Source organism: Podarcis cretensis (assembly GCF_951804945.1).
Source record: "Podarcis cretensis genome assembly, chromosome: 5".
NCBI lineage: Eukaryota > Metazoa > Chordata > Lepidosauria > Squamata > Lacertidae > Podarcis > Podarcis cretensis.
The window spans coordinates 74614045-74641454 of NC_137174.1; the positions used below are offsets into that span (position 1 = coordinate 74614045).

The 27410-nt window shown below is 41.5% G+C and overlaps 1 protein-coding gene across 2 annotated transcripts; it reads right to left on the reverse strand.

The window, feature by feature from the left end:
- Window positions 1-258: 258 nt before the first annotated feature.
- PCOLCE2 (procollagen C-endopeptidase enhancer 2) lies at window positions 259-23156 on the reverse strand. 2 transcript variants are annotated; one of them, XM_079978146.1, is made up of 9 exons: window positions 22920-23156; window positions 16492-16597; window positions 11282-11537; window positions 10762-10883; window positions 5690-5826; window positions 4047-4198; window positions 3264-3350; window positions 2013-2180; window positions 259-772 (listed from the first exon to the last, which is right to left on the reverse strand). In XM_079978146.1, the coding sequence occupies exons 1-9, from the start codon at window positions 23009-23011 to the stop codon at window positions 642-644; spliced, it is 1251 nt and encodes a 416-aa protein (XP_079834272.1). In that variant the 5' UTR covers window positions 23012-23156; the 3' UTR covers window positions 259-641. The 2 variants fall into 2 exon arrangements, with proteins under 2 accessions (XP_079834272.1, XP_079834273.1); XM_079978147.1 differs by having other exon boundaries at window positions 3264-3347; window positions 22920-23153.
- Window positions 23157-27410: the final 4254 nt, after the last annotated feature.

Consider the following 27410-nt stretch of genomic DNA (forward strand, 5'->3'; position numbering starts at 1 on the left):
GAACCCTGTGGCACCACTCTTCTCCAGGATGAAGAGGAACCATTGATGAGAACCCTGTGGCACCCCTTTGCTGTGATGTGGGGATCATGGTTTGTTGCTCCTGCTGACACCAGGGGAAAAGTGAAGGAATGGTTTTGAGTCACAGTAAACCTTTAATAATGGTTTGCCACGATGTGCAAACACCTTCGTGCTGTGGACATCATATCCAAGTGAATTTGAACCTGGAACTTCCATATCCAATCCCAACACTGAAGCCACTGAGTTTTTAGAAGTGTTTATTAAGTGTAGCTTATACAGCAAGGAAACAGGAAAACTAAGTTAAAGTGAATTACTATAAATATTGCACTTCATCACATCAGTCATTTTTTTTAAAAAATCCTTCTGAGAAAAGTATAAATTAAGAAATTCACGGTAGTGAAAATTTGGTATGGTACAGGCTGGCTGATGTTGCTGAAGGTTTTGAAAGATAAAATTGGCAATCATGGTATTTTTCTTTTGATTTTTGCAACATCAGTCTATGGGGAAAACAAGGTTGAAAAATTCCGGAAAGTACACTACGTTCCTGGAAAATCTCCCATTTTATTTGCATGAAGAGAGATTCTGGAGGATAGATGACAGGACTCAGCTGCAAAAATTCACATTCAGCACTGCTTGTTTTTCAAGATATTCAGGATCTTTTGGTTCTTCGTCTTGAAACTCATTGTAAAGCTGCTGGGCAGGATTTTACCTCTGCCATCTTCTTCTACCTGTCCCATAATGACGTAATTTAGACCTGTTGAGAGAAGAGTTTTTTAAAATAGCGGAACAGAATTTCAGGTTCTACAATTTGGAAAATACAGCTATATTATTTCATGCAATTTTTATAGTGTAATCATTGAGTAAACCTGTATATCTGTGTTGTAAATGGCCAATGGCCTTCCATAGCTTTTATAATCTATTAGTTGAATATGTAGATTTCAGAGTGTAATATCTTTTGGTTTCTCCTCTCAGAGAGGGAAACAGATCGGACTTTACTCAGAAATGTAAACACCAGACCAGGGAATGGCCAATGTAATGTCCTCCAAACATTACCGGACCAAAGTTTCCACCATGCTTGAACACTGCCATGCTAGATGGAGCTGATGGGTTGGAGTGCAACAAAATCAGGAAGGCACCATATAGAGTATTCCTGGATTAGAGTGAACATTAATTAATTTTGAAACTGAACATTGACTTTTAAGGAAGAATAAGTTCAGTTGTGAAGGTATCCACGGCATAGGGTTGGATGTTTTGGGAATATTAGGATGTATTGAGATGAGATTATGAACAGGTCCTTTCACTCTGAGGTGATAAGGAGGCATAAAGCTAACTGTTAAAAAGTTAACAGCAGTGCAATCACTGTTACATTTTTTAAATCAACAGGTGCTCACTAAAATTTTGGAAAAACCCGACTTTTATTTAATTTTCATTATGCCTCACTAGCGCCTGCTCTACATTGAGTTTGCTTTTCTACATTGAGTTTGATTGATTTGGATGAAAAGCAGTAAGCCTTCTCTGTTTGCCTACAGGAGAGTCAAATAGTGGTATAATGCAAGTAGATGGTGAGCTGGTAAATTGAATCCAAATTTTCACCCTCAACATATTTCAGTTTTAAAGGTGTGTGTATGTCTACCATTATCCTAGATTTGTCTTGGTTTACAGAGGTATGACCTTTATAACAGCAGGTTCAGCAACCAATCCTCTCTTCTCATTCAACTCATTTGCACTATTTAACTAAATTTGATTAACTGAAGAGCTTTCAGAGAAGCAATTCTATAATCAAATTGTTATGGTCTTTGAATTTTCTCAAACATTCATCAGTATGTTATAAAAAACACCCATCAGTATGTAATATTTGGATAGTTTGCTTTGACATTTTGTTCTATAAAGGATCAATCTGATTCTGAATAAAGTGTCCTGAGAAAGTTACTGAAAATTAAAGAAGTAATTAGGAAATTAGTGTTATTTACAAAAAGCAAAATTCTGTTAATTACCTCTTCTGATAAGAGGACACTGTTTACAAACAACAATGATCTTGGCACTCATATTTTTGCCTGCTTGTTGGATCGCTAAATTTCCTTCTTTGTAGACATTAATAATTGATACTGTTGCATGCAAGCTTCCACCTTTAACGTTGGTTGTGATAATGGATCCAGTTATTACTAGATAAAAGAAATACATAGGATTAATACACTGGAATGTGATTGGAACACAATGAAACAGTTACATGACCACTTCACCTTTACATACACAGAAGATAAAAGTCTCAAGCTTAGGCTATAGCTATGTAAGTTAGACAAGTGTCCTTTTTTATTGTGAGTTGTTTGTTTGGGACATTGACTGTCCACCAAATTAACAAGGTCGCCTTGGTGGTTCACAGAATCTTAAAAGGACTGTAATTTAGAGATGCTGTAACATTAACATGGAAGTGGAGTCAACATCTTACACACATCTTTCTGTCTCCCAACCCCCACTTTGCAGTAGGCTAGGTGCAGTTTGGTGGTGGGTCCAGGGTGGCATAGTAATCTTCATGTTCCTACCAACTTCTGCCAGAGCCACAATGTGCAGCAAGGCCCTGCTGGGCTACAGAGTTAGAAGAGTTTGGGTTGGCCCCTAAGTATTATGCTAGTTGCATTGCCCGGTTGCATTGAGACAACCACATATAAATGTTGGGTTGTAAGTTGCTTTGGGTTGCCCTGCGCAAGTTAAAGCAACTAACAATTTGAATCAAATATTATCAATATTTATATATATTATCAATCATCACAGTTTTATATCTAAATAGGTAAGGAGAAGATGCACAGGCCTTTACCATAATGAACAACTTTTGCATTGCAGAGAAGGATTTCCAAGAAGTATTATGAAACCAGAATTACAGCAGTACATACAACAAAATTGTCACAGTGAATAAGGAATACAGGCTGTTCCAAGAAGACAACATGCCAGCATCATCACTGAATCAACACTTTCATAGAGCAACAGTTTGCTTTCTGTTTGTTCAGTTTTGTTTAGACTGGAACAGTTTTTCCCCCTGACAAACATCCACACTGTCTTCTCTGTAAAACATCTGAAGGAATCTAACTGAGTCATAGACACAGTATAAGAGATGCAAGTACTATGATCTGAAAGAATTTCCTTGTGCACTAATGGTAGTTTACAAATAAGTGGCTCTGACTCTCCCATGAAACTAAGCATACATGCCCAAGTCACTGGTTGAAAGGGAAAAAAATACTTGCTGCTCTTACCGAAGTTACTTGAACAGTAACTGCTCTCAAGAGTTCCGCTCCTTCTGCATTTTTGCTGGCACAGGGCAACTGTAGGCTTCAACGCTTCTCCAAAGAGGTCGAGAAAGCAGAGTTAGTGAAGTCAGTTCAAGTGTTTCAGAAGTCATTTAAAAGGGACTTTCATTTTTCCTGTGTGTTTACTCTATTAAATACAGAGAGAACTGACATTCCCAAAGCAAAAACTCCAGATAATCCAGACACACCGTACTTCAAAGAAACCAATATTCTGTACTTGCGCCATGTACTTTTGCTGTTTGCTGCAGTTCTAGCTCTAACAGGGTTGTGTGTCAATGATCAAACCTCACATTCATGGTGGCACAGATGATATTCTGTATATCTAACTCTGAAACAAACTGCAGTCAAGGAGGAAAAGAGGTCCCAAATCTATTACAATTTTATCAGTCATGCTACGCTCCCAGATCTTCTAAGTAACCAACCAACCAACCATTAGCCTTTTTTATGCTCATTTTGTTTATGACAATCTATACACACCTTGGCAAGTAAGACAACAGGGCTCATTAAAATCACAACATTCCAGACTAATGTGACATCACTACACACATGAGCATTCAGAATAGAAGGTCCTCCGACTTTGATTTAATCAAAGCAACCCTTTTCCCCAGCCTCTTCTTTACAATAAGATGATTTTTAAAAAATTAAAAAAGAATTAAGACTGATCCTGAAGCTTCCCTGCCTTTTCTACCAACACCTTCAATAAAGATTAAACAATGAGTTTAGACTTACTTGTGGTGGCAGGGAGGGTTGCGGTAGTAGGTGATGCGGTTGTAGGTATTTTTTTGGGCCTGAATTTGTAGTGCCCAATAAAGCCGTCAGCAGTTAAACTTAAATCAGACAAGAACTGAATAAGTAACTCATTTCTCTCAGATACAATAGGCCTGAAAGAGAACAATGCATCCTTCATGTTAGAAGGGTCTTTTGGAGTTGTCATATTATTGCTTGTTGAACTATATGCAGCCAACAGATTTTGTAGCACTGCATACCACACAAACAGACTATACGTATAAATATCCTTACTAAAATTGAGTGGAAAACCGAGTCTTCCTTTGTTAATCTGATTCCCCCCCCCCCCACATGGAGCATAAAGATTCCTGTTACCAAATATGGAGTTGAATATGTTTTCAGAGTGAAGTAAGCAGCACAAGTCCTTAAGGAACCTTTTTCCAGGTAAATATTTACTTAAGCTCTCGGGAAAATAGTAACGTTCAAACATGTTAAGCAAAAAACAAGCAGATCTAAAATGAAATGTTATAATACATCCACTAGTCCACTTGCTGATTTGTATATGATTTGTCTTGACTCTTTACAACATTGGAAATGTTTTGTGCGCATGCTGAATTTAAGGAACAGGAGTAGCTCCTATAGATTTAAGATTTAATTCAGAAATACTCCCTTGGTAGAACATCAGGTCAATTCTTCATAAATTTGCATCAGTGATTAAGACAAAACTCATAATTGGAGTTAGGAAAATAAATGCATGCGTTTGGAACACTGAGCCCATTCCTAACTAGCCCCAGAGCCCACAGGAATGGGAAACACGGGAAAACTTGGTTGCCACCTTAGTTTGAGCTCTGCAGTGCAAGGAAGAAAGGAAGCCCTTCACAAAGTTGTCCACAATAGATGAAGTGCATGCTAGTAAGATGACAGATATACAAAGAAAATGGTGCAACTCAGTGGAGGTTGGAGGCACATGAGCATCAAGATGCAAATGTGTGCATGCCATCCACCCAATACAATGTCCGTCAGCACTGTAATACACAGCTAAGGATCAACCTTCCCATCTGGAGTTTTATATGCTGCTTGGATCTGTATGTACAATTATTTTCCCCATGGTACTGAGATTATCTTCATCAGGACTTTCTACTTTTCCCACTAATTGATTTTAAAAAATAATTTCTTTGTTAAACGTCACTAAAATACACAAGTGTAAAACAGCAAGAAAAATGCTGGCAAAAACCTTGTGCTTTAATGCAATTGCATATATCAAAATGACACAGTGCACAATAAAAGAAAATCTTCGTATGTTATCTAATTTGCATACTTACTCAAGATTCCTAAAAAACTACACTATCATTTTTATTTATTATTAAATTTTACCCCACCCTTTCACCCGGAGGAACGTAGGGCGGTAAAACTGGTTGTTAAAATAGCCAGCAAAGCTATTTAACGTTGTAATAAAGCTGCAGTTTGTTGTTCCAATTTGCAGCTACAGTAAATTTTAAGACAAGGAAAATCAGTTATAAAAATCTAAGTGATAATGGATGAAAGGACAGCATGGATGGGATTGTACTGAAACAACAACCATGCCTATCCAGTTTTCATCTTTTCATAAAAACAGCAGTTTAAATGAAACAAATACCATTACTTACGCTGGTGGACTGTCTCCGCAGTATTTCCCAATTCTCCTAGCATCATTAATCTCGCCTCCATTAAACACAGCCACATAGTCATATCTGCAGTAGTTATCTCTCTCCACATCAAATTTTTCAAACTTTAACTCTATTAGCTGCAAAGAGGGAAAATAAGAATCTACTTAATGGCCTACTTCTTTTCACAATGAACCCTAAAACCACAAAGATCCTCAGAGGCCATCCAGTTTGGCACCTTGGATTTAATCAGCATCTCAAAGACTCTTAAAAAGATGATCCTAAAACATTTCGTGCAGTACATTAAAGCTGCCATGACCCTGGGATCAGATTCCCCATCTCCAGTTAGGAGATCAAGGGCTTTGTGTCGGAACGCAAATTGCATGCAGGGCAGGGCTGGCCCCAGAGACAAGTCTGCAAGATGAGCCGGTGGAACTGTTGCTCCACCAAACTGAGGACACCACATTGCTCTCCTAAGGCAAGGGGCTCCATCACAGAAGGCCCAGTCCGATCAGACTCCACCTGATTCTGTCAAAGCAAATGACTGCTGGAGTGGGCTGAGCCCCTTTAACCAGAGGCAGACATAGGGATTGGTGAAACTGCCCTCTAGGCGGGTGGGGTGCAAAAAATCCGTCAGAAATATGTCTCCAGTTACATATGGTCATGAGTTTAGACAAGAGTTGGGAGCTGAGTGGGAGGACCTATGGCAAGGCTGTATGAAGGGAGATCGATGGAGACTAGAGTGCGTGACATATATATGGAGAAGTTTCCCAGCTTCTCGCAACATGGCACAAAAGGGGTGTGGATTTTTTTGCCAGTTCTCCTTGCCTCGCCCTCACTCCAGACCCTTCCAAGTACTTGGGTTGTATAAAATGCAGTAATTTCTGTTGTGGCTGTTGTGGCAAAGCAACATCAGAATTCTGCTTTCTTGTAAGCACAGCCTGGGACCTGAACAAGGCCTGGCATGCATCATAACAGTTGCTATTTGTGAATGAATAAGGACGTGCTACAGAGAATTCAGACTAGTGGGTTGAACACCACATAAGATCAAACTCTGGATAAGTATTTGTAATAAAGGCAAATTTTGGTTGCTAAAAAGAAGGAGGAAACAACAATATTAACAGAAAGCTGCTATGATATTGCCACTCAAATACTGTTGCAAAAATTAAAACACAAATCCTTGAAGGCAATATCCATATTAAGTGAATTATATATACAAAGCAAAACAAAATGAAAGTCATGTCCGGCAAGCTAATTGGCATGGCCAGTGGAATGCTTCACAGTTATTAGATGGGTTTTATAATTTTTTTCCAAGGCTGTATATATAAAAATAACTCAACCCTGCTGCTTATTTAGGAGAATACTGTGTATGGAATTCTAGCCCCTCTTAACAACATCTCATGGGATTTTACTTGAACACATTGCCTGGAAGACAAATGCTAATATAATAGCCTGGTCTGGACATAATGCTAAACAATAGGGCGTCTCAGACTCTTCCTGTCTTCCCTCTTCCTCAAGCACAGCTGCAAGGAGTTCAGAATAATTTGCTTCCATTTAAAATCAACTGCTGCTTGCTGGGTTGCCTGAACCTGAACAAACCATGCTTAATCTGTGCTATGCTTAGTAGAAACAAATTTTAATTACTGGTTTGCAAGAAACTTTATTGACCTATTAGTAGAAGAGCAGGTTAACAAAGATGATAAATGAGTGAATGAATAGCTGTAATGGATGTGTCTATATTGACAGTAAGAACAAAGATGATAACATGTTTCTCAGAGAGAATAATATGTTGGATGACAGAACAGCCTACTACAGTATTGTCCCAAACAATAACGTGAATTTCTATTGGTATTTTTCCTGTGTGTTTTTTTATTATTTAGTTCCATGTAATTTCAATCCAAACATTTTATGTATATATAGGCCGTTCTTTTAATTCCTTGCTTTATCATGACTATCTCATGTTGCATCAAGACCCCTTGATATTCTGAAACAATGCTCAATTAAGAATAGAAATTAAGAATAGAAAGAAAATAGAAGCAGTCATGTGCATGTTAAAAAGTAAATTTTGCCAGCTGCACCAAGCAAAAGCATAGTTTGCCCTTCAGATTAAAGCCTTGCTGAAAGGGAACTGTTTGAGGAATAAAAGCCCCCACCCACTTTTTCTTTCAGATGTTGATTTTTTATTGTGCATTAGTTGCTCATTTCTTGCATGGGACCATCAAGTTAACACTTTTCTTACCGCTGTAAGAGGTATTGCTGTTACGGAAAAATTGAGGTTCTTCATGAAGCTGCACTGCTAGTTTGGTAGTTACTAGTGTGCAAGTGACATGATATCCACTTCTCCACTGATCCTGTTTTTTTGCACTTGTAAAGTTTTCTTTCATATTCTTTAGAAAATGACCCCCCCAAAGGATGAGTAAAGTAGTCTTGTCTTTTAAAAAAAAGTTGGTGAATACTACCAAGTGCCGCTCTTTCTGCTGACAACAATGCCATAGCATTTAAAGATTCTTACTTTCTCCATTAGGCTTTCCATGTCCCAATTACTATTTTTGTTGTAAAATTGAACAGGAGTGTGACTACCCCTTGTACTAAGGCAACGCCCCATCAACTACAGGGTACAAGTGCTAAGAGGCATAGCCATAAGCTTACGCTTATGCCATGTTAATAATAAGATGTTTTCCTTCCCTGTGCCTATAATGGCTTTAATGGAAAGGCAGAACCCTAACTGAACAATAACAGTTCTATAAATCAAAGCAGGCTGGGAGATCCATTTTCTCCTGATTCGTTTAAATATTTGATGCTATCCAAGTGAAATAAAAATGCAGCAAGAGTTTGATAGTGAGCTAACAACAGGCATTGATTCATTGATAGATATTGACCTTCACAAGAAGCATTACTGGAATATACTGAGAATAAGTACATTACTGGAATATACTGAGAATAAGTACATGGTTAGATGTTTTAAGCACTTGCAAATACAGTTTCTCAAGAATAAGAACCCAAGAGGTGAAGAGTACACTAATGGGATGGTATAATTCAGTAAGAGCTTGAAAAGATTTTCAGGCACGTTTGGCAATAAATGAGAGCAATCACAAATGCTTTGTAATTTATCACGTTCAATTAAATCGCTGGCTATCCATAAATTGTTAAATGAGCCATATGTAGCAAGCAAGGAATGTGGATTAAAGATGAATACAGGAAAAGACTAAGCTGATCTACAGCCCCAAGTTCAAGAAAATATTATCCTGATCAATGCAGGGGGTGGGAGAAAATTAAGGATCAGAAGAATATATTTATCTTGGCCAGCTCTTTCATTTGGAGGATTATGGTCATGAGAAGTGGATTAAAAGGCAACTCAAAGTGGCATGGACAAGGGTTCAGAAAGTAGATATGAAAAGCAGCCAACCTACCAAATATGCTTGAAGATAAAGGTATTCAATCACTAAGTGCCTCCTGCCATAATATAGTTTTATGGAGCAGAAACCTAGGCAACAACAACAAAAAAGAGAGAAAGCAAAGATTGAGTAGCCTGCCATAGTGTGAAAAGGCATGTAGGTAGAACTAATATGGGGTCACTGACAAATGGATATGAAACAAGGCAAAGCGGTTTCAGTCCTAAGAAATGAAATGGTAGCATCCTTAAGATTAAGAAAACGATAGAATGAGCAAATAGATTAGGGAATTAAAACCTGAAAGTGCAAAAAGCAAAGGGAATTGAATGAGTGTAGCAATATTTAGACACCGTGGAGTGTAGCAAGTGCCCCTACTTGGTTCTAGGTGGGCATGCAGAGAAAATATTGAGTCAATCATTTTGAACAGAAAATCCATAATGTTCTTAAACTGAAAATAAAGCATTTGTTATTCACTTTGGTGCTCAGAAATTGTTCATATACACTGCATTTAATGAGAAAATATATTGTATTTCTTGCTGTCTTTTAAGCCAACAATCCTTCCTTTCCTACAAAATCTTATCTTTTCAAAGGCTGAACTAGAGCAAGTCAACAGAAATAAATGTTCACAAAAAACTAAACAAAGGTGCACTAGAACAAAAAAGGAAACAGGTAAAGCAGGGGCAGATGAACAGTGAGAATATGATTTCTCTTGTCAGGTGCATAGGCAGAATTTATAACTTACCTAAAAAGAGAACAGTTTTCATAAGACGTAGAAATCTGAAAACAAAACCTAGTTTTACCCTAGCTGTATTTTGTGTGTGTCTCAGTTACATGTTTAATGATAGCAGGTCTTTTTTTAAAGTGCCCCACAGCTGCACAACAAATGAAAAATTATCATCAGGATTAAATAGGCTAAATGTATTATCAGAATTTGAACATGTTCCTATGCAGTGGGACTTGCAGTGCAACGTAACAAGAGAAGATAAATGCCCAGAACATCTCCCATGAAACTCACTGTGCTGCTGCTAATACCATTATTTCTCCTGCCACCTGGCAACTCAGGAATCAATATAATACCCAGCTGTTCAGCTCTGCTAATTGGTGAGCAGGGTTTTCTTCAAAGTAGCCATTTTCTGAGCCTAAATCAGAGTGTAAGTAGCCACTTTCTTCTGATTGCTCTACTACACTTCATGGGTAGGCAAACTAAGGCCCGGGGGCCGGATCCCGCAGACGGTCCGGGAATCAGCGTGTTTTTACATGAGTAGAATGTGCCCTTTTATTTAAAATGCATCTCTGGGTTATTTGTGGGGCCTGCCTGGTGTTTTTACATGAATAGAATGTGTGCTTTTATTTAAAATGGATCTCTGGGTTATTTGTGGGGCACAGGAATTTGTTCATATTTTTTTTCAAAATATAGTCTGGCCTCTCACAAGGTCTGAGGAACAGTGGGCCGGCCCCCTGCTGAAAAAGTTTGCTGACCCTTGCTCTACTTCATAGATGCTGTAGGTCTGGTTGTGACTGTGAGCTAAGATGGGGTTGAAAGTCGCTGACAGGAAGCATCTGGAGGAGGTGAATGCTAGAAATTCTTCAGATGGAATAGAGCTAGAAGGAAAGATGGGAATCAGAGGGCTTTTGGAGACAGGAAAGATGAAAGCAGAGGCCATATGTGTGAACATAGCTCACCTGATTCTTTGGGGCTACAATGTGCCATGAGCAGGAAACCCCGGCTGGGTAATCTCGATCAGGCCAATTAGGAGTTTTAAAGGACCCAGGCTTGTCTAGTCGTCCACCACAGTACTGGTCTCCTAAAAATACACAACATAATGCTAGGCCAAAAACCAGAGTTTCGTGCGGTGTTTGCCCAACTCTCATATAAAGCACATTATAATCCCAGCCTGCAAAATGTTAAATTTCGGTGAAACACTGAAATCATATCACACAATGCACTCCTTTCCATATTACTGGGGGTTTTTTTACTTCAAATTTTATAGAGCAAATGCATTGTTTTATGTATTACACCTTTTTAGATGGCTAGCAAATGGCTTCCAATTATAGATGAATCCCTTTGGCTTTACAAAGATTCCTTCCCAATGTAAGAAAATAATAAAATACTTTTTTTTATACCCCCCCCCCGAAGATTCTTACATGAAAGTACAGGGCTCAGTGTATCTATCACCTTAAGCTTCAATAACTTGCAGAATACCTCTTTCATGTGGTTCTGCTGCAGAAAACTTTGCAACAAAGCCATTCCCAGCTGTATTGGCATCTGAAATCATTTGCACCAGCATCTTATTGCTGTTGGCCACAAGAGCACCAGGTTTCAACGTGCCACAGAACCTGCCAAGACGCTGCCCGTTTGCATGGCCGTTGTACACATCCACAAAGTCATATCGGCATAAGTTATCACTTTCCAAGTCCATGAATCTAAAGGAAAGAACCACGACTTTCCCTTCAGGAACCTGTAGAAAGAAAAGAAGCTAAAGATTAACAGTCTGCGGTTTACACGTTGACCTTATGGTGTAACTTTTACTCTCTACGTATATTTATATCTTACAAGAATAATATAAAGTCATTCTCAAACCCCTTTTCTTCTCATATAATGTTAAGTTGTGGGTGAACATATCAGACGACACAGCGATTCTTCAAACAGTTCTTGTTTATTCACAGGCCAGAACAGAACTGAACTGAAGGGTTCAGCCAGCCTGCTTATGTAGAGCTCCACTAGAACGCAACAGTAACCATTTTCTGTAACTATCCAATCACTGAATGTCACTTTCGACCCCTCATTTGCATATGTGGACCTGAACTATCTACAGTATCCCCCTACTGGCCCAGGGTGAGAACTTCAATACATAACATATAACATCTACCATATGTTTCCCCTTCTGCTTACACAAATAAGACATTCTGCTCCTCTCCTCTTCCCTATCTTCCAAGTCTACAGAGCATTGCCAATTCACCTTCTCTTGTGTGCACTTTGAGCAGCATTAGTGCTTGCATTCCTCCATTGTCCTTGAAAGACTGATTGTCTGGGTTGAAAGATTTCACCATGTTTCTGCATAATACTTGTGTCTTTGCATGGCTCTGTAGGTATGATAGAGTTATGCAAGCACCCATGCTTCACTGTTAAATACATGGAGATTCCATTCAAGTTAGGTGCTCTACGGTTCAGTATTTACTGAATGTAAAGATGCATAATTGCTTGTGAATGATCCCTGCTTAGTGGGGGGGGGGGAATCACAGCAGCCATGGGGACCCACAAGATAAAGCAATTGCTAATACCTTTGTGCTTCCTTCAAGAGAATAAATCATGCCCAACTATTACCTCTTATCTGGACTACCTATGTCCACAGCATTAACGACTGTGTTAATTTGCTAACTGGGGGTGATTTTGTGTTTCCTAAGTATTTTCAAATAGAGCTGCATGACTGAAATTAAGGAACCAAATGAGTTATTAAACTTCACAGCTGCAACAGAAATAGTAATAAAGCATTTCCTAAAGAAAAAATAAATGTTGTCTTAGAACTCTGAAAGCTGCTATCACAATACTATAAATATTAAGTCTATTTTTTTTTTGCATGCACAAATCTAAAATGATATGCTGATAAGTGGATGCAGCAGGAAGGCCCCTGCCAAAAAGTCTCAAAAGACATCTGTAGAACTGATGCAATCCTTTAGATTACATGCATTTATAAAGAACTACCCAGTGGCTCCTGTATTCAGCAGCCATGTGAGATGGTGAGAGTAGGACCACCACCCAGACTGGATGAGGCATCTGTTGTAACCCTGACCCCTTGGCTTCACCACAGTCAGACAGCTAAGGTTTGAGTCATGGGACAATTGTAGCTAGGTAGCCAGACCAATTCTTTTGGGCAATGTTGACTAGATAGATGTCCTCCCCACAACCCCACATACGCACTGATCCCATTTGATTATTTAACAAATGTAGTTTTTTGGCCAACCTTTCTTGCCAGCCACAGAAGAAGAAGAAATATAAAACAGCTGCAGTTTCTCTTTCTCTCTCTCCCACCCTTTCTCTAGGGAACAAATGAGCCAATTCCTCCCTTTGCAGGGAAAAGAAGGCTATTTTCACAACCAAAGCTTCCCAGATTTCCTGACTGTAGTGCACACATAGTTCCTCTCCCCGCTTTATATTCTTGCTCCCTGGTAGTGCACCCACCAGTATACAGCTGCTGCACAGCTGGAAATTGTGGTGCAGTATGATCCTTTGACCGTTGCTTTTGCTCACCCAAGGTGCTGACAACTACCTTCAATGAGTAGATGAGGCTTCTGGGTGGAGGGAAGAGTATAAGGAACCAAAGAATGGAAGAGAGCACACATTCAGAGAGTACAAAATTGTGAGAGTGAATTCAAAATCTTAAGCTGCTGGGTTTTTAAAAAAGAACTTTATATTTTTAGATCTCTTAGGCTCACGATAAGGGAAACAGAAACATGTTTTGAGTGAAGCCAATTTGAAACCAAATGTATGCATTGTGTTAACCTAAGAATTGTGATAGTTATTGCAGTGATTGGTGGGGTGGGTGGCAGTGGAGGTTCGCATGAACAAATTGGATGTGTAGAGGTCAAAGCACACACAACCAACTTGAGAAAACCTTTTGAGCTATCTCAAACTTTGTTTCCAGTGAATCCCACGGAATGGAAGGGAAATCAAAGGTCATGGATATGACTTAATAAAACCATAAAAGAGATTGGGGAAAAAGTGAAAGCTCCCTATTTCCAAAATGCAGCCCCATTCTCTACCCCACACTCCTTGACTTTTAAAGAAACCTTTATATGTATGAGTGTATATAAACATTTCCCAAGTCTGAAATGTTTTGCAGAAAGCCAGATGCAGTAACTTTTTTATGAATGGGCAACTTGCAAGTGCAGATATTGGCTTGGTTCCAAAAACACTATTACTGAATACGCACAAGGATTTGTTTTTTGAGTGGGGTACAGCAATGCAGTTTTTGCGGTGATAAATTTCACACAAAAATGTTTATTTCTAGTGCTGTCTCAGCAGGAAAAGAAAAGAAAAATTCTATGTGAGCAAACCTCACCCAATGATCTTCAACTAATCTTTTTTTCGGGTGTTGAATCCAGCTAGTCAGGGTCTGATTCTGCTCCCATTTGAGTCATAATGAGGATAATGTCTCAGTTCAATGGGTTAATTTAATGACTTTCATGTTCTGTCTGTGTTCTTGACAGTAATGACTAATCTGCCCATGCTCTGATGTCTGGAGTACAGGCAGAGAAATGCCAGTCAGCTTAATATCTTGTTACGCATATATGTCAACTCTCCTCTTTTACAGGCAACAAAACATCTCTTGCTGCTCATTCCCATTTATGAAGTAACTGATTCCTACACCCGGTTCCTAATCCACAGCTCCCACTGCATTCACAACTGTAAGTGAACAGATGACAGAATCACAGCACTGCCTCTAGATTACTGTTGGTAGCTGCTTTTCCTCACACCTTGTTAAAAAGTTCAATGGGCTGTGAGTTTTTCTGGCAACAGAGCTAAAGTTTAACGCTGCTTATTATGACACCACAACAAATTTAGTTCAATGCTATCTCTGCTGGATGCCACTGTATGAAACTCTACCATGGTGCCCCAACAATAACTATTAGGCCATAGGGTGTTAAGGTTAAAAACTTTACTGGGGAAGGAAATATTTTTCTATTCTCATCTATATTATACATTTTAGGGCAGGCAGTACCATGCCACTTCAAATAGTCATGGTTTCCCCCTAAGAATCCCGGGAAATATAGTTTGTTAAAGCTGCCGAGCGTAGTTAGAAGACCCCTCTCCCCTCAGAGAACTACAATTCTCAGAGTTACCTAGGTAAAAGGGTTACTGTTAAACTGCTCTCAGAATGGTAGCTCTCAGAGTGGAACAGGGGGCTCCTAATACCTCTCAGCCCCCATAACGAAACCTACCCAGACCCTAAGATCATCTTCTGAGACTCTCCTTCATGTGCCTCCTCCTTGAGAGGTCCAGAGGGTGGCAACACGAGAACAGGCCTTCTCTGCAGTGACTCCCCATCTCCGGAATGCTCTCCCCAGGGAAGTTCGCCTGGCGCCTTCAACATACACATACACCTTTAGGTGTTAGGCAAAAACATTCCATTTAACCAGGCATTTGTTTGATCTGATTTACATCCTATGCCCTTTTAAAATGCGTGTTTTTTGGGGGGGGGCTATTGGGTTGTTGTTTTTATTTTTATTATGTATTTTGCGCTTCTATATCTTGATTTTATTCTGTGAACCGCCCTGAGACCCCTGGGTACAGGGCGGTATATAAATTCAATAAATAATAATAATATAGCAGTAAATACACGTATCCATATAATTGCAGAGCAACTATTATCCTTTGCTTTGTGGGGTATGGTCACAGATCAACAACGAATCCATTAATATGTATTTCATAAATAAAAATCCTACCATTTGTTTGTATTTAAAAGGTTATTTTCACCACTTGGAAAATGCTTCATTCCTTATTCCTCCCATAAAAGAACATTATAAGAAAAATGAACCGAGTATCTCCACTTAATAGGGAACATTTTTCAAAACAGGCTTCCTGTCACCAACCTTCTAATGGACTTCAGCTACTGAACATATTAAATTATCTACATAAAGAACTTATGACAGACTAGAATGCTATTTTTATGTCATGTTCCTATATATATGTACTGAATGTTCTTAGATTACTCACCCTAAATCACTGAGGAGAGGGATTGTGTTAAAACCACTGGTATGTGATGCTTTGTGCTCTATAAATTACTCTATGAGAGATGGTAAGAGTAACAGCTGTAGTAGCACTACAACTCATAGGCTGTGTCATGACTACAATACAATGTGCTGAATGACCAACTTCTAAAATTAGAAAAAAGATAATAACCAGCTTTTTTACTGTAATGTAATATATTCTCATTCAACTTTCTGAGTAAATCAGTCTCATAAGATTTTCAAAAAACCACTACTAAATCGCTGCATGCCTACTGCTCTGCAGCAACTATTGGATTTTGCCTGTCTCCGTTCTTTTGAGACAAAAATGGGATACAAGGAGTGGAGTAAAGTGGTTTAGAACCTGATTCCCCTCCAATTTATCTTACAATCCCTGTATTGGTGAATTTATTGATTTTCTAGCCTTCCTTTACCACTTATAAAACTTAAACAGAAGGAGACAAATGACTGCTTCTAGAACTGTTAAATTAGATAGCTTGATCTTGGTTGTCCTTAAGTACATTAAATGACGAAACCAGATTGTGTCTAGGTTCAAAGGTCTTAAAATTTAGGTGTCAATGTTGCATGTGAGAACTGCAGATTTGAATGCATACTGCATACTTCATAACAAGAAAAGGACTGCATGTTATTCTTTTCAATGTGTTTTGTGACAGTGAAAGTTCTTACTGTGATTTTCCAAGTACATTTGCTGTTTGGAGGGTAGATTCCTGGAAATCCTTCACTGCCAATAAACCCCGATGCTCCGCTTAGAATTCCACCACATTTAAAAGACCTGGAAAACAAAGAAAAGCTTTACTTCTGAGACAGTATTATAAAGGCGGAGTAGAATGGCTGTTATCTAATATGTACTGCTGACACTATTCCTAGAGCATCCGTGTAAAGGAATTAAACTATTTAAAATGTAACACAATACAGCTGCCTAAAATAACTGGCATCTATATCTATAGAGTGCAATTTATTACTGATAGGTGAAGTCTATGCCATGGGGTGTGTGTGTGTGTGGAGGAACAGAATGATTGTTCTGCATAGGGAGATGCCAAATAGATGAATTCCAAGGAAAACTTAACTAACACCCATCTCTATCTTGCTCTTTCATGCACACCACTGCCAAGGTAGTTAGCAGAACTACAGTATGTTTATTAGTTGTCTAGTAGCACTTTGCAGTTGCCTCTGGTGGTAATTTGATGTGTGTATACAGCAGTTTCCCCCCAAAGTATTTAAAATGCTTTACATGCAGTAGCTGTGTTCAGACATAGTGCTAGACTATAGTTTAGTAGGAGAAGAATGAGCCTAGCCTCACTCAAGGCTCTCACACTCCCTGTTTTCCCCTCTCCTCCTCAGGTATGGCCTCAAGAAGAGGAGACTGGAAGCTCCCACTTCTGTTTTAGATTAGCTACGGTTAAATTGCTTTGTGAAGAGTAGGTAAAGGTAAAGGGACCCCTGACCATTAGGTCCAGTTGTGGCCGACTCTGGGGTTGTGGCGCTCATCTCACTTTATTGGCCGAGGGAGCCGGTGTACAGCTTCCAGGTCATGTGGCCAGCATGACTAAGCCGCTTCTGGTGAACCAGAGCAACGAATTAAATGTGTATGGATAATATATAGCGAGATAGCGCCACAACCCCTGAGTTGTCCGCGACTGGACCTATCGGTCAGGGGTCCCTTTACCTTTAGGGACAACCAGAAAAGGTCTAACATAGAAGGGAGATAGATGGTGAATAACTATTTAAAGTAGCCAGAGTGAATAATAATGAAACTGGATATTTATGGAAGGTTATAAGATCTGATTCTTGTATAATGAGAAACTGATATATTGGGAATTCAGGACTTAGGTAGGAGAGAGCAAGGGAAATATCTTATAATTGCAGCACTCAATGTGTTTAGGTAACATGGAACGATGGATAACTGCCCCTGCAGTAGTACTGAGGGGAAAAGACCATTATCCTCTGTATTAGAATGAAGAGATGGTACAGACATGACTTAGTAAGATTATCAGGCAGGCAAATGAGACCAAAGTCTTCAAGCAGTAAACAAAAGGCAAAAACCCAACAGACCACATGGCTGGGTGGAGTAGCAAAGGCAAGGTCACTGGACAAGACTTACCCGTTGACTCATCTCCATCTAGACTAACTTGGAATAGGAGATGGCACAAAAGTGACTGAAAAAATTGAATAATGCCAAATGAAGGAATAACCTAGATTCAGCAATGGACTGACTTCATACTTGCATGGCCTACTTTTCTTTTTTACCAGAAGTCTTGTGGTTCACCTAAGTATTTGAAATTTACAAACCAAGGCTACATACTCAGAATGACTGAACAATTAAGGCATAACTGGCAAGCAGCAATTTAGTAGTAAATAGGTATTTGAAAATCTTATGAGACTGATTTACTCACAAAGTTGAATGAGAATATATTACATTTTGAAAAATCAGAGCGCTTTAACAGTAACCCTTTTACCTAGCTCACCCCGTCGCGGGGATTCGAACTGCCGACCTTCTGATCGGCAAGCCCTAGGCTCTGTGGTTTAGACCACAGTGCCACCCGCGTCCCATCCTACAGATATTACAGGCTTTAAAAAGACAGAAGTTTAGATTCATTCCTATATCACTAGGCTGACACCAGAATATAACTTACTGGAGCCTCTTTTTGTGTTTTTCGGGCTCATGAGGAATAGGATGCAGAGGACAAACACTTGAAAATTAAATCGTCTACTCAGTCCAGGATTTACATTTACATTTACATTTACCATATGGATAAAGAGGAGCTGGGCAAAAGCATTTGGAGTCTCATGTGTCAAAGGGTGTATCCCTAAGCCTCTGATAAATACTGTAATTTTAGAAGGGAGGACAGCAGTTCTGAGGCTGCTTCTAGGGCTTCCCTATCCTTGTGCAACATTCAGACGGGTCACTGAACTACTGTTACTGAGGTGGCAAATTTTATAAAATTTAGCTCTGATGCTCCCTAGAAGTGTTTTTGCACTGGATAGTTCATGAATTCTCGGCCTACTGTTTAAAGCAGAAACAAAGACCAGTAAATATGGTATGATGCAGGGGAATTCCACTCTAGCATCTCTGCTTTGGGCAACATCTACCATCCAAACAGAAGAGGAGCTGGGCAGACAGAGCTTAAGGCTCCATGTAACTTGTGGAGATAAGCAGATGAATCAAGCATTCCTTGAAAAAGGCTCATGTGAAGGTGTACCGATTTGATTCTCAGTGGGTTTACTCATCAGATCCAGCTGCGAGGGCCTTCTGGCGGCTCCCTCATTGCGAGAAGTGAGGTTACAGGGAACCAGACAGAGGGCCTTCTCGGTAGTGGCACCCGCCCTGTGGAACACCCTCCCTTCAGATGTGAAGGAAATAAGCAGCTATCCTATCTTTAAAAGACATCTGAAGGCAGCCCTGTTTAGGGAAGTTTTTAATATCTAATGCCGTATTGTTTTTAACATTTGATTGGGAGCCACCCAGTGTGGCTGAGGAGACTCAGCCAGATGGGCGGGGTATAAATAATAAATTATTATTATTATTATTATTATTATTATTATTATTATTATTATTATTATTATTATTATCAGCTTGAATATAAAGACTCATGGACCTTCAGAAGCAGTATTATATCACCAGTTCAATCGTTGCCTGCACAATTCAATTGTTGCCTGTCATTATCTTGCAGAAAAGCAATTTAGAATAACAATAGGCTGGACAATCACTGTCTCACCCTAATAGCAAACTCAGGTAGTGAGTGCCAACAGGACTAGAGCCAAAATGCAGGCTCTGGGAGGTAGAAACCCTAAGCTCTGTAGATATACGATAATGTTTTAAGAGGAACAACCCCTGCCTCCTCTGCCAACTAAGGAATGAGTATGTTTAGTTGCTATGCAACGTTGAGTGCAGGACGCGGGTGGCGCTGTGGGTAAAAGCCTCAGCGCCTAGGGCTTGCCGATCGAAAGGTCGGCGGTTCGAATCCCTGCGGCGGGGTGCGCTCCCGCTGCTCGGTCCCAGCGCCTGCCAACCTAGCAGTTCGAAAGCACCCCCGGGTGCAAGTAGATAAATAGGGACCACTTACTGGTGGGAAGGTAAACGGCGTTTCCGTGTGCTGCGCTGGCTCGCCAGATGCAGCTTTGTCACGCTGGCCACGTGACCCGGAAGTGTCTCCGGACAGCGCTGGCCCCCGGCCTCTTGAGTGAGATGGGCGCACAACCCCAGAGTCTGTCAAGACTGGCCCGTACGGGCAGGGGTACCTTTACCTTTACCTTTAACGTTGAGTGCAGTTGGAAAAGGGAAAATGCAGAGATGAATGAGAGTGGGGGAAATTGAATGAAGTATCCTTTGTGAGGACATGGCTGGCTGGGACCCCAAACAGGAACATCCCTGTGATATACTGCAACACTTTGTGGCAAGTTCCACTTGTCACTTTTAGAAATCTATTCCTCAAACTGCAGCACCCTGTAAAAAAAAAAAAAGTCCTGTACTATCATAACACTTTGGATTCCGCACACAGGACCTGAGTTGTCTCCTGCTATTACTTCCATCTGCCATACAGATGGAAAGGGGAATCAGGAAAGGATCAGGCCATGTTGAAGGATTCTGCAGGGATTGCGTGCAGTCCACGAAAGCATCCCATTCCTGACAAAAAGGCTTCAAGTTGCTGCATTGTAATAAGAGAGCCACCCCTGGGAGTTCCGCAGATTCTAGATGGGAGTCCTTCACATAATCAATGACACAAGTTAGATCACTTCAACCATGGTGTTTTGCCTTACAATGGTGTAAGAAAATGACAACACACCATCATGTTTGTAGATAGCATCACTCACTCTAAGAGCAAACTCAGGTGGCTTTGACAGAATTGTAGCTAAAACTGGATACCAGAAACAAGAGGGAGATCTCAGCATCATTGGGGGAACCTCCAGGGTTTGCAGATGCTCAAATAATAGTTTCAAAAGCAAAGCTAACAGGGCAGCTGCCCTTCCAAGCACACTCAATGCAAACTTAGGAATGCTGAATGTCAGTTGAAAAAAGAAAAATAGAAAACTGGGGCATAGGATAGAACACAGTATGTATCCTACAGGAGTACACGGCTGCCTAGAACTGTGAAAAACAAGAGCCTTCCTATTAGGATGGGTGACGCTGCAACATTTTGCACATGTCTATTTCTCTCTCTCTCTCTCTCTCTCTGTGTGTGTGTGTGCGTGTGTGTGTTAGGAACAGAGCGACAGCTTTGGCTGCCAAATGTATTGTGCAGCAAAACAGATTTGTCTGCAATCTTCACAAATGCACAGGTTTTCCTTACAGCTGTGAAGGAAAAAGGTCAGATGAAGAGACCTGTAAACTCATTATTTAATTAACAAGTTGGCCTTTGGCTAATTAAACAATCTATGCCCTGTTAAATTGTGTGTGTGTGTGTGTGTGCGCGCGCGCGCGGACATCATAGCAATATAATAAATAAAATAAATAATTTTCCTTTTCCTTAGACCAACATATGGCATATATAAAACTCCTTACTCCTTATATTTTGCAGTGGCTATCAGTGTGCTGTATATGTTTAAAACAGAACATTGCATCCATAAACATGTGGCTGGCATGCTCTGGAGAGCTGTGGCTGTTCATAGCGGTATCTGTCCACTGTGTGTCTCATGTCTTTGCAGACTTCCTTTTTTCAAAAAAAATCCCATTCAAACATCACCATATTTACTGGGTGACACTGTGGTGAACAAAGTAGCAAACCTGGATGCCATCTACGTGTAAATCACCTCTAATTCTATGGAACAGAACAGTGGGGCTCTTCTTCAGAAGTCGGTTACTAGTTCCCAGTTCCTTAGTTGCACAAAACTTTGAAACATAGCTCAGTCAGAAAACTTGAAAGAACTAAAGCTTATATATCCCTGACCTCTTCCCCAAAAACGGCTTTGGTACACAGCATATCACATATCTCCAAGACCAAAGACAGCCCCCTACTAGTCCACTGTAATTTTCTCCTCTCAAAACAGTCCTGTTTGTGAATACTTATAAATGCATGATGATCTCAGAGGACAAAGAGGTGCTGTGGTTCCTAGAATCACAGAACTGTAGAGCTCAAAGGGGCTTCCAGGGTCATCTAGTCCAACCCCTGCCTTGCAGGAATCTCAACAGACTGCATAGAAACCATGCCTTTTTCATTCGCCTTACTCTCCCTAAGGTATGCACAGGAGGGGCAGTTGGGGTTACTTGGAAATGCATACCCTCCAACATTTCTCTGTTGAAAATAGGGACGTCCCATTCCATAATGATAATTTTACTATATCTACCCCACACATCTTACTGGGTTGCCCCAGCCACTCTGGGCAGCTTCCAACATATATAAAAACATAATAAAGCATTAAACATTTTTTTAAAACCCTTCCCTATACAGAATTGCCTTCCAACGGCTAGGGGGTCGGATAACTCCATACCGGCCAACATTTCTCCAATAAAAATAGCGACATCCTAAGGAAAAGCGGGAAATTCCAGAATCAAATCAGAAACAGGTACTGCTTCTCTAAAATAGGGACGTTCCTGGAAAACAGGGACACTTGGAGGGTCTGGAAATGCAATCTGCACACGCTCAGAAGCACTCCTTTTTGGTAACTCCAAATTTTCTTAGCGTTCCTAACTCTGATGCAAACCAACAAACCCGGGGCGTTCACCAGAGGCCGAGGCAGCGAGACCTCCCATACTTTGAAAGCACAGAGAGAGAGAGCGCAAAGCCTGACTTTTGCTCTTGCACGGGGCAGGGCAACGCGGCAAGGGACCCTCCCCGTCGGCGCAGCACATTTCAGCAAGAGCGAACATCAGGAAAGAGCGGGCAAATTGATAAACCTGCGGCAATTTAATCGCCCGGAAAACTCTGCACGCCACGCGAGGCCAGTCAGACGCGCGCAGTTACTGGGTGGGCTCGTACGTGGGGATGGATACCGCGCGCGTCGCGTGCTCGCAAGGCGGCGCCAAGAGGAGCAACCAAGCAAGAGGAGGAAGCGGACAGGCGGCGGGAGATTCTCTGGCCGTCGGGGGGCTCTTTGCTCGCTCGCTCGCTCTCCCGCGCGCGCCTGCATCGACGGGCTGGTGGGCTCGCGGGCTTTACCTGGGTCTTTGCGCCTGCCGGTTGCTGGCGGGCTGCGCGGCCGCGAGCAGCAGGAGTCCCAGGGCCAGGGAGCACGAGGCGGCTGCTTTCATGGTGTCCTGCTCGCAGTCGAGGCCGCCGCGTCAGCTCCTGGGCAACGGCGGCGTGCTTGGGGATTGGTTCGGGGGCATGCACTTTTATAAAGCGGCTCGCCGAGGCAGGAGACGGCGCTGCCCCTGGAGGAGTTCCCTCGCCGTGAATATCCCATTTGTTCCTTAAGGCGAGGGGAGGAGAGAATAGCCGCCCCCTTCGGCCTCCTCCCCTTTATGGTGTGGAGAGAGAGAGAGAGAGCTCGTGAGGGGGAATGGCAGTCAAACTCGTGCTTCACGGTTAAGAAATAAAGAGTCCTCTCTCACACCGGAATTTTACGGTGAGCGGAGGCAGGTCAGTTTCAAAGGCAATGGCCTAGATTTCTTCCCTCCTCCTCCTCCTCCTCCTCCTACTCTCAGGAGGTGGTTCCTCACAAAAGTTTAGATACACACGCAACGTGTATTTAGCGTGTGCAAAACGCTGCCACTCGATAGCGTGGAAGGTTACAGAGTTGGGGGGGGGGGTACTTCAGATATCACTGGACCACAACTCCCTTCACTCATTTACCATGCTGGCTGGGGTTGGAATTGTAGAGTCGGAAGGGATCACGAGGATTATCTAGTCCTGTGATGCAGGTATATTTCGCCCAAAGTGAGTCTCGAACCCACAACCCTGAGATTGAGCGTCTGGTGCTCCAAGGGAGGCCCACACGATCTCTCTCTCTCTCTCCCCCCCCCCCCCCGATTTAGGAGATTTCATTAGGCAAGTTGGTGGAGGGTGAGACTCTCAACAGGTGTTGCCCTGGTCAGTCCCCAGGGGTTGGGCTCACCTGGGTGGCAACATTACCAAGAGTTGGGGTGATGTGATTAAAATGTTGATCCACTTTTGAGGATGTTGATGCAGACCTACAGTGGTACCTCGGGTTACATACGCTTTAGGTTACATACACTTCAGGTTACAAACTCCGCTAACCCAGAAATAGTGCTTCAGGTTAAGAACTTTGCTTCAGGATGAGAACAGAAATCGTGCTCCGGCAGCGTGGCGGCAGTGGGAGGCCCCATTAGCTAAAGTGGTGCTTCAGGTTAAGTACAATTTCAGGTTAAGTATGGTCCTTCGGAACGAATTAAATACTTAACCCGAGGTACCACTGTATTTCCCTGTTGTCTCTACCAGGTCTCCTGGTAATAGTGAAATTTGCCAGAGCGAATCAGAAGCAGAGCCAGAATAGAAGCAATATTTTGAACAGGGAGCTGCTGGCCCAGGCTATACAACATGCTATTTCGCAAAGCATCGGCTCCAGAGTCCTTTTGTTCCTCCTGCTGTTTCCTAGGCACAGGCAGGAGGTGTCAATAGGACGTTGTAATCAATTGGCAGCAAGAAGGAGAAACAAGCACCTGTTGTTGAACAGAAGTCAAGGTAGAGATCCAGGAAGTGGCAGCAGCTATATGTGCCGCCCCCCTTCACTTGGCTGTGTATGCATTGTCCTGGCAACCCCCATTGTTGGCGCTGAGCTTGTGTTGGGTGTTTCTGCCGGGCATCCCAAGGCAAGGTTCTAGGCAGATAAACGTCATCAGTGTGCTCAAGTTCCCATGAGTGTTGAGAGGCTGGGCTGTTTTTTGCAAAGTGCAGCCTTTCTGTGAAAAGTGTCCTTTCTTTAAGGTTTTCCATCTCCACTACCCTTTGTGAGCCCTAAATGTGTATGGCATAATGCAAGACAGCCTCATACTGCACACCCTGTTGCCTGAATTGGTCTTTATATTTTGTATTTATTTTTGGTCTGGTAAAGGAGCCCAAGGCAGGGTGAAGTGTAGCAGCACCATGGAGAGCTCTGAGTGAGCCACTTGCTCCAACAAAAGCTAGAGGTGGACTGAGGCCTTTGAGCCCCTGCCTCTAGTCCGGACTCCTAGGCTGCACCCCATTTGTGAGAACTGCAGTCTATAAAGGGCTAGGCCTCTGGTTTGCAGACTGCCACTTCTTCATCACTTCCTGCCTGGTGTGCTGTTGGACTGATGAGGTAGATTGGAAGGCATCCAGTTCCTCAAGCCCAGGGGAAGACGGCCATGTGGGCCCCAGCTCTGGTTCTATAGGCCCTAGTGCTGTGGGATCTGGTCCAGGGGGCTCCTGCACACCAGTTTTGGATTTAGCAGCCCCCTAGTTACCAACCTCAGGCTCAGAGTCAAGGTCCAGCTTCTTAGCTGGGATCTCTGCAACCTTTGGTTTTGTAACTCGGGGGTCACAAGAAGTTCATATGCTGGTGTGCTGTGATTGGGTGTGGAATTACACAATATCTTACCCTCCATCCTGGCGTCATGGTTGGGGCATGTTTCAACACTTGATCTGTTTTCGAATTCTCCCCCTTGCTGTTGAAGTGAATAGGAGGGGAATTTCCTGCACTACGCATAAAGCTGTGCTGTCAACAAAAGAATGGAAAAAATATACAGACAATTTCTTGCACCCAAAGGTGGCGAACAGCGAAATACAATCTTTAAAAACAAATAATAAAATCAAAACCCAAACTATAATATAGCAAAAACTTGGCTGCTGAAACTGATCCCTTCTAAAATGGGCATCTTTTCAGAGTTGCTTAAGTTCCCTGCTGGGATGAAATGCTTCAGATGTGTTTTTCAGCAACAGGTGTACACAGATGTGGAATCTGATGTCATATATGAACATCTGAAGTTATCCACTGTACCAAAAGTAGTAAAATCATGGTAGTAAAATCATGTCTTAAAGCCAGCATTGTAGGGAATCCACACAAAGATTCTAAACAGACTGGCCTTTAATACCATTTGCATTTTAAATACTTGTGGAATACTGGGTGTGTGTTTTTTCAGTGTGCCTCTTCTGCTTCTTATAGAGACTGTTTTTAAAAAGATTGTGGCAGGGATTGTATCCCAGAATCGACTAAAGCTTGATCTGTAAATCAGGTAAGCCAAAATATTTAGATACAGTTCAACTATTTTGTCTTACCTGGATTTTTCAGCATCCTATAGTATGCCACATGTCATATCTGAATTTTGCCTCTACATCCCTGGAACACTGCCCTGAGGTCCTCAGCTAGTACTTGTCCTTTGTTGTCTTTCTGGAGAAAGGCTAAAACTATTTTTTATTTAGCAAAAAAATAACAATTATAAGCTGTTCTAATTATACTGTATTTATTGTGTCAGTTGTATGGCCTCTTCTCTATTTTATCACAGAGAGTCATCTAGTTCAGCCCCCTGCAATGCAGGAATCTCAGCTAAAGCATCCATGACAGATAGCCAACCAACCTCTGCTTAAACACCTCCAAGGAAGGAGAGTCCACAACCTCCCAAGGGAGACTGTTCCACTGTCAAACAGCTCTTACTGTCAGAAAGTTTTTCCATATGTTTAGTCGGAATCTGTTTTCTTGTAACTTGAAACCATTGGTTTGAGTCCTACCCTCCAGAGCAGGAGAAAACAAGCTTGTTCCCTCTTCCATATGACAGCCCTTAAGATATTTGAAGATGGCTATCATATCTTCCCTTAGTCTCCTCTTTTCCAGGCTAAACATACCCAGCTGCTTCAATTGCTCCTCGTAAGGCTTGGTTTCCAGACCCTTGACCATCTTGGTTGCCCTTCTCTGCACACGTTCCAGCTTGTTAACAGCCTTCTTAAATTGTGGGTGCAGAATTGTGGGTGCATAGTATTCCAGGTGTGGTCTGACCAAGGCAGAATAGAGTGATACTATTACTTCCCTTGATCTGGACACTATACTTCTGTGATGCAGCCTAGAATAGCCTTAACTTTTGCTTCCTCCTCCTCCTCCTCCTCCTCTTCTTCTTCTTCTTCTTCTTCCTCTTCCTCTTCCTCTTCCTCTTCCTCTTCCTCTTCTTCTTCTTCTGATGCTGCATCACACTAGTAACTCATGTTAAGCTTGTGGTCCACCAAGACCCCTCGATCCTTTTCACAGGTACTGTTACATATTATTGTAATGATGGTTTTAGTTTATTGAAATTTTTGTTTTGATGCAGGATCAAGTCACACTTTTAATTTAATTAAAACAATTCAAATAAGCAACCCAGGGACGCTGAGAAATTATTTGCTGTGTCCACCCAAGTAAATTGAAAGGCTGGCTGTTCATTTTAATAATGTTTACAGTTCCTTTTATAATGATCATAAAATGGGCTGAAATTACAGAGCTGAGGGATGGCATCCTCTGATTATCCACAGAACATAATCTGCATAGGGCGCTTCAAGGCGAGCTTTTCTGCAGCCCAAGAAAGCAAACTTTTGCTGAGCTCTTGAGGGGACCACCCTCATACAAGGGTAGCTCTTTGCAGAAGCTGAAAGGAACAAGGAAGTCAGCATCACCACTGATATTGTAATAACCAATGCCTTTGTCATTATTTAGCCACTGCTATGCTCTGGAAAGACTATTTTGGGCATGAATGAGGAACCTGT

Bases quoted from the DNA above. Each gene is read 5' to 3' on its own strand.
- PCOLCE2 (XM_079978146.1), bottom strand. From the start codon at position 23,011: ATGAAAGCAGCCGCCTCGTGCTCCCTGGCCCTGGGACTCCTGCTGCTC. The intron at 5,827-10,761 runs GTGAGCTATGTT...CCCTCTTTGCAG, and splicing joins TTGTAGCCCCAAAGAATCAG to CTAATAGAGTTAAAGTTTGA. The intron at 3,351-4,046 runs GTAAGTCTAAAC...ACCTCTTTGGAG, and splicing joins AACCCTCCCTGCCACCACAA to AAGCGTTGAAGCCTACAGTT.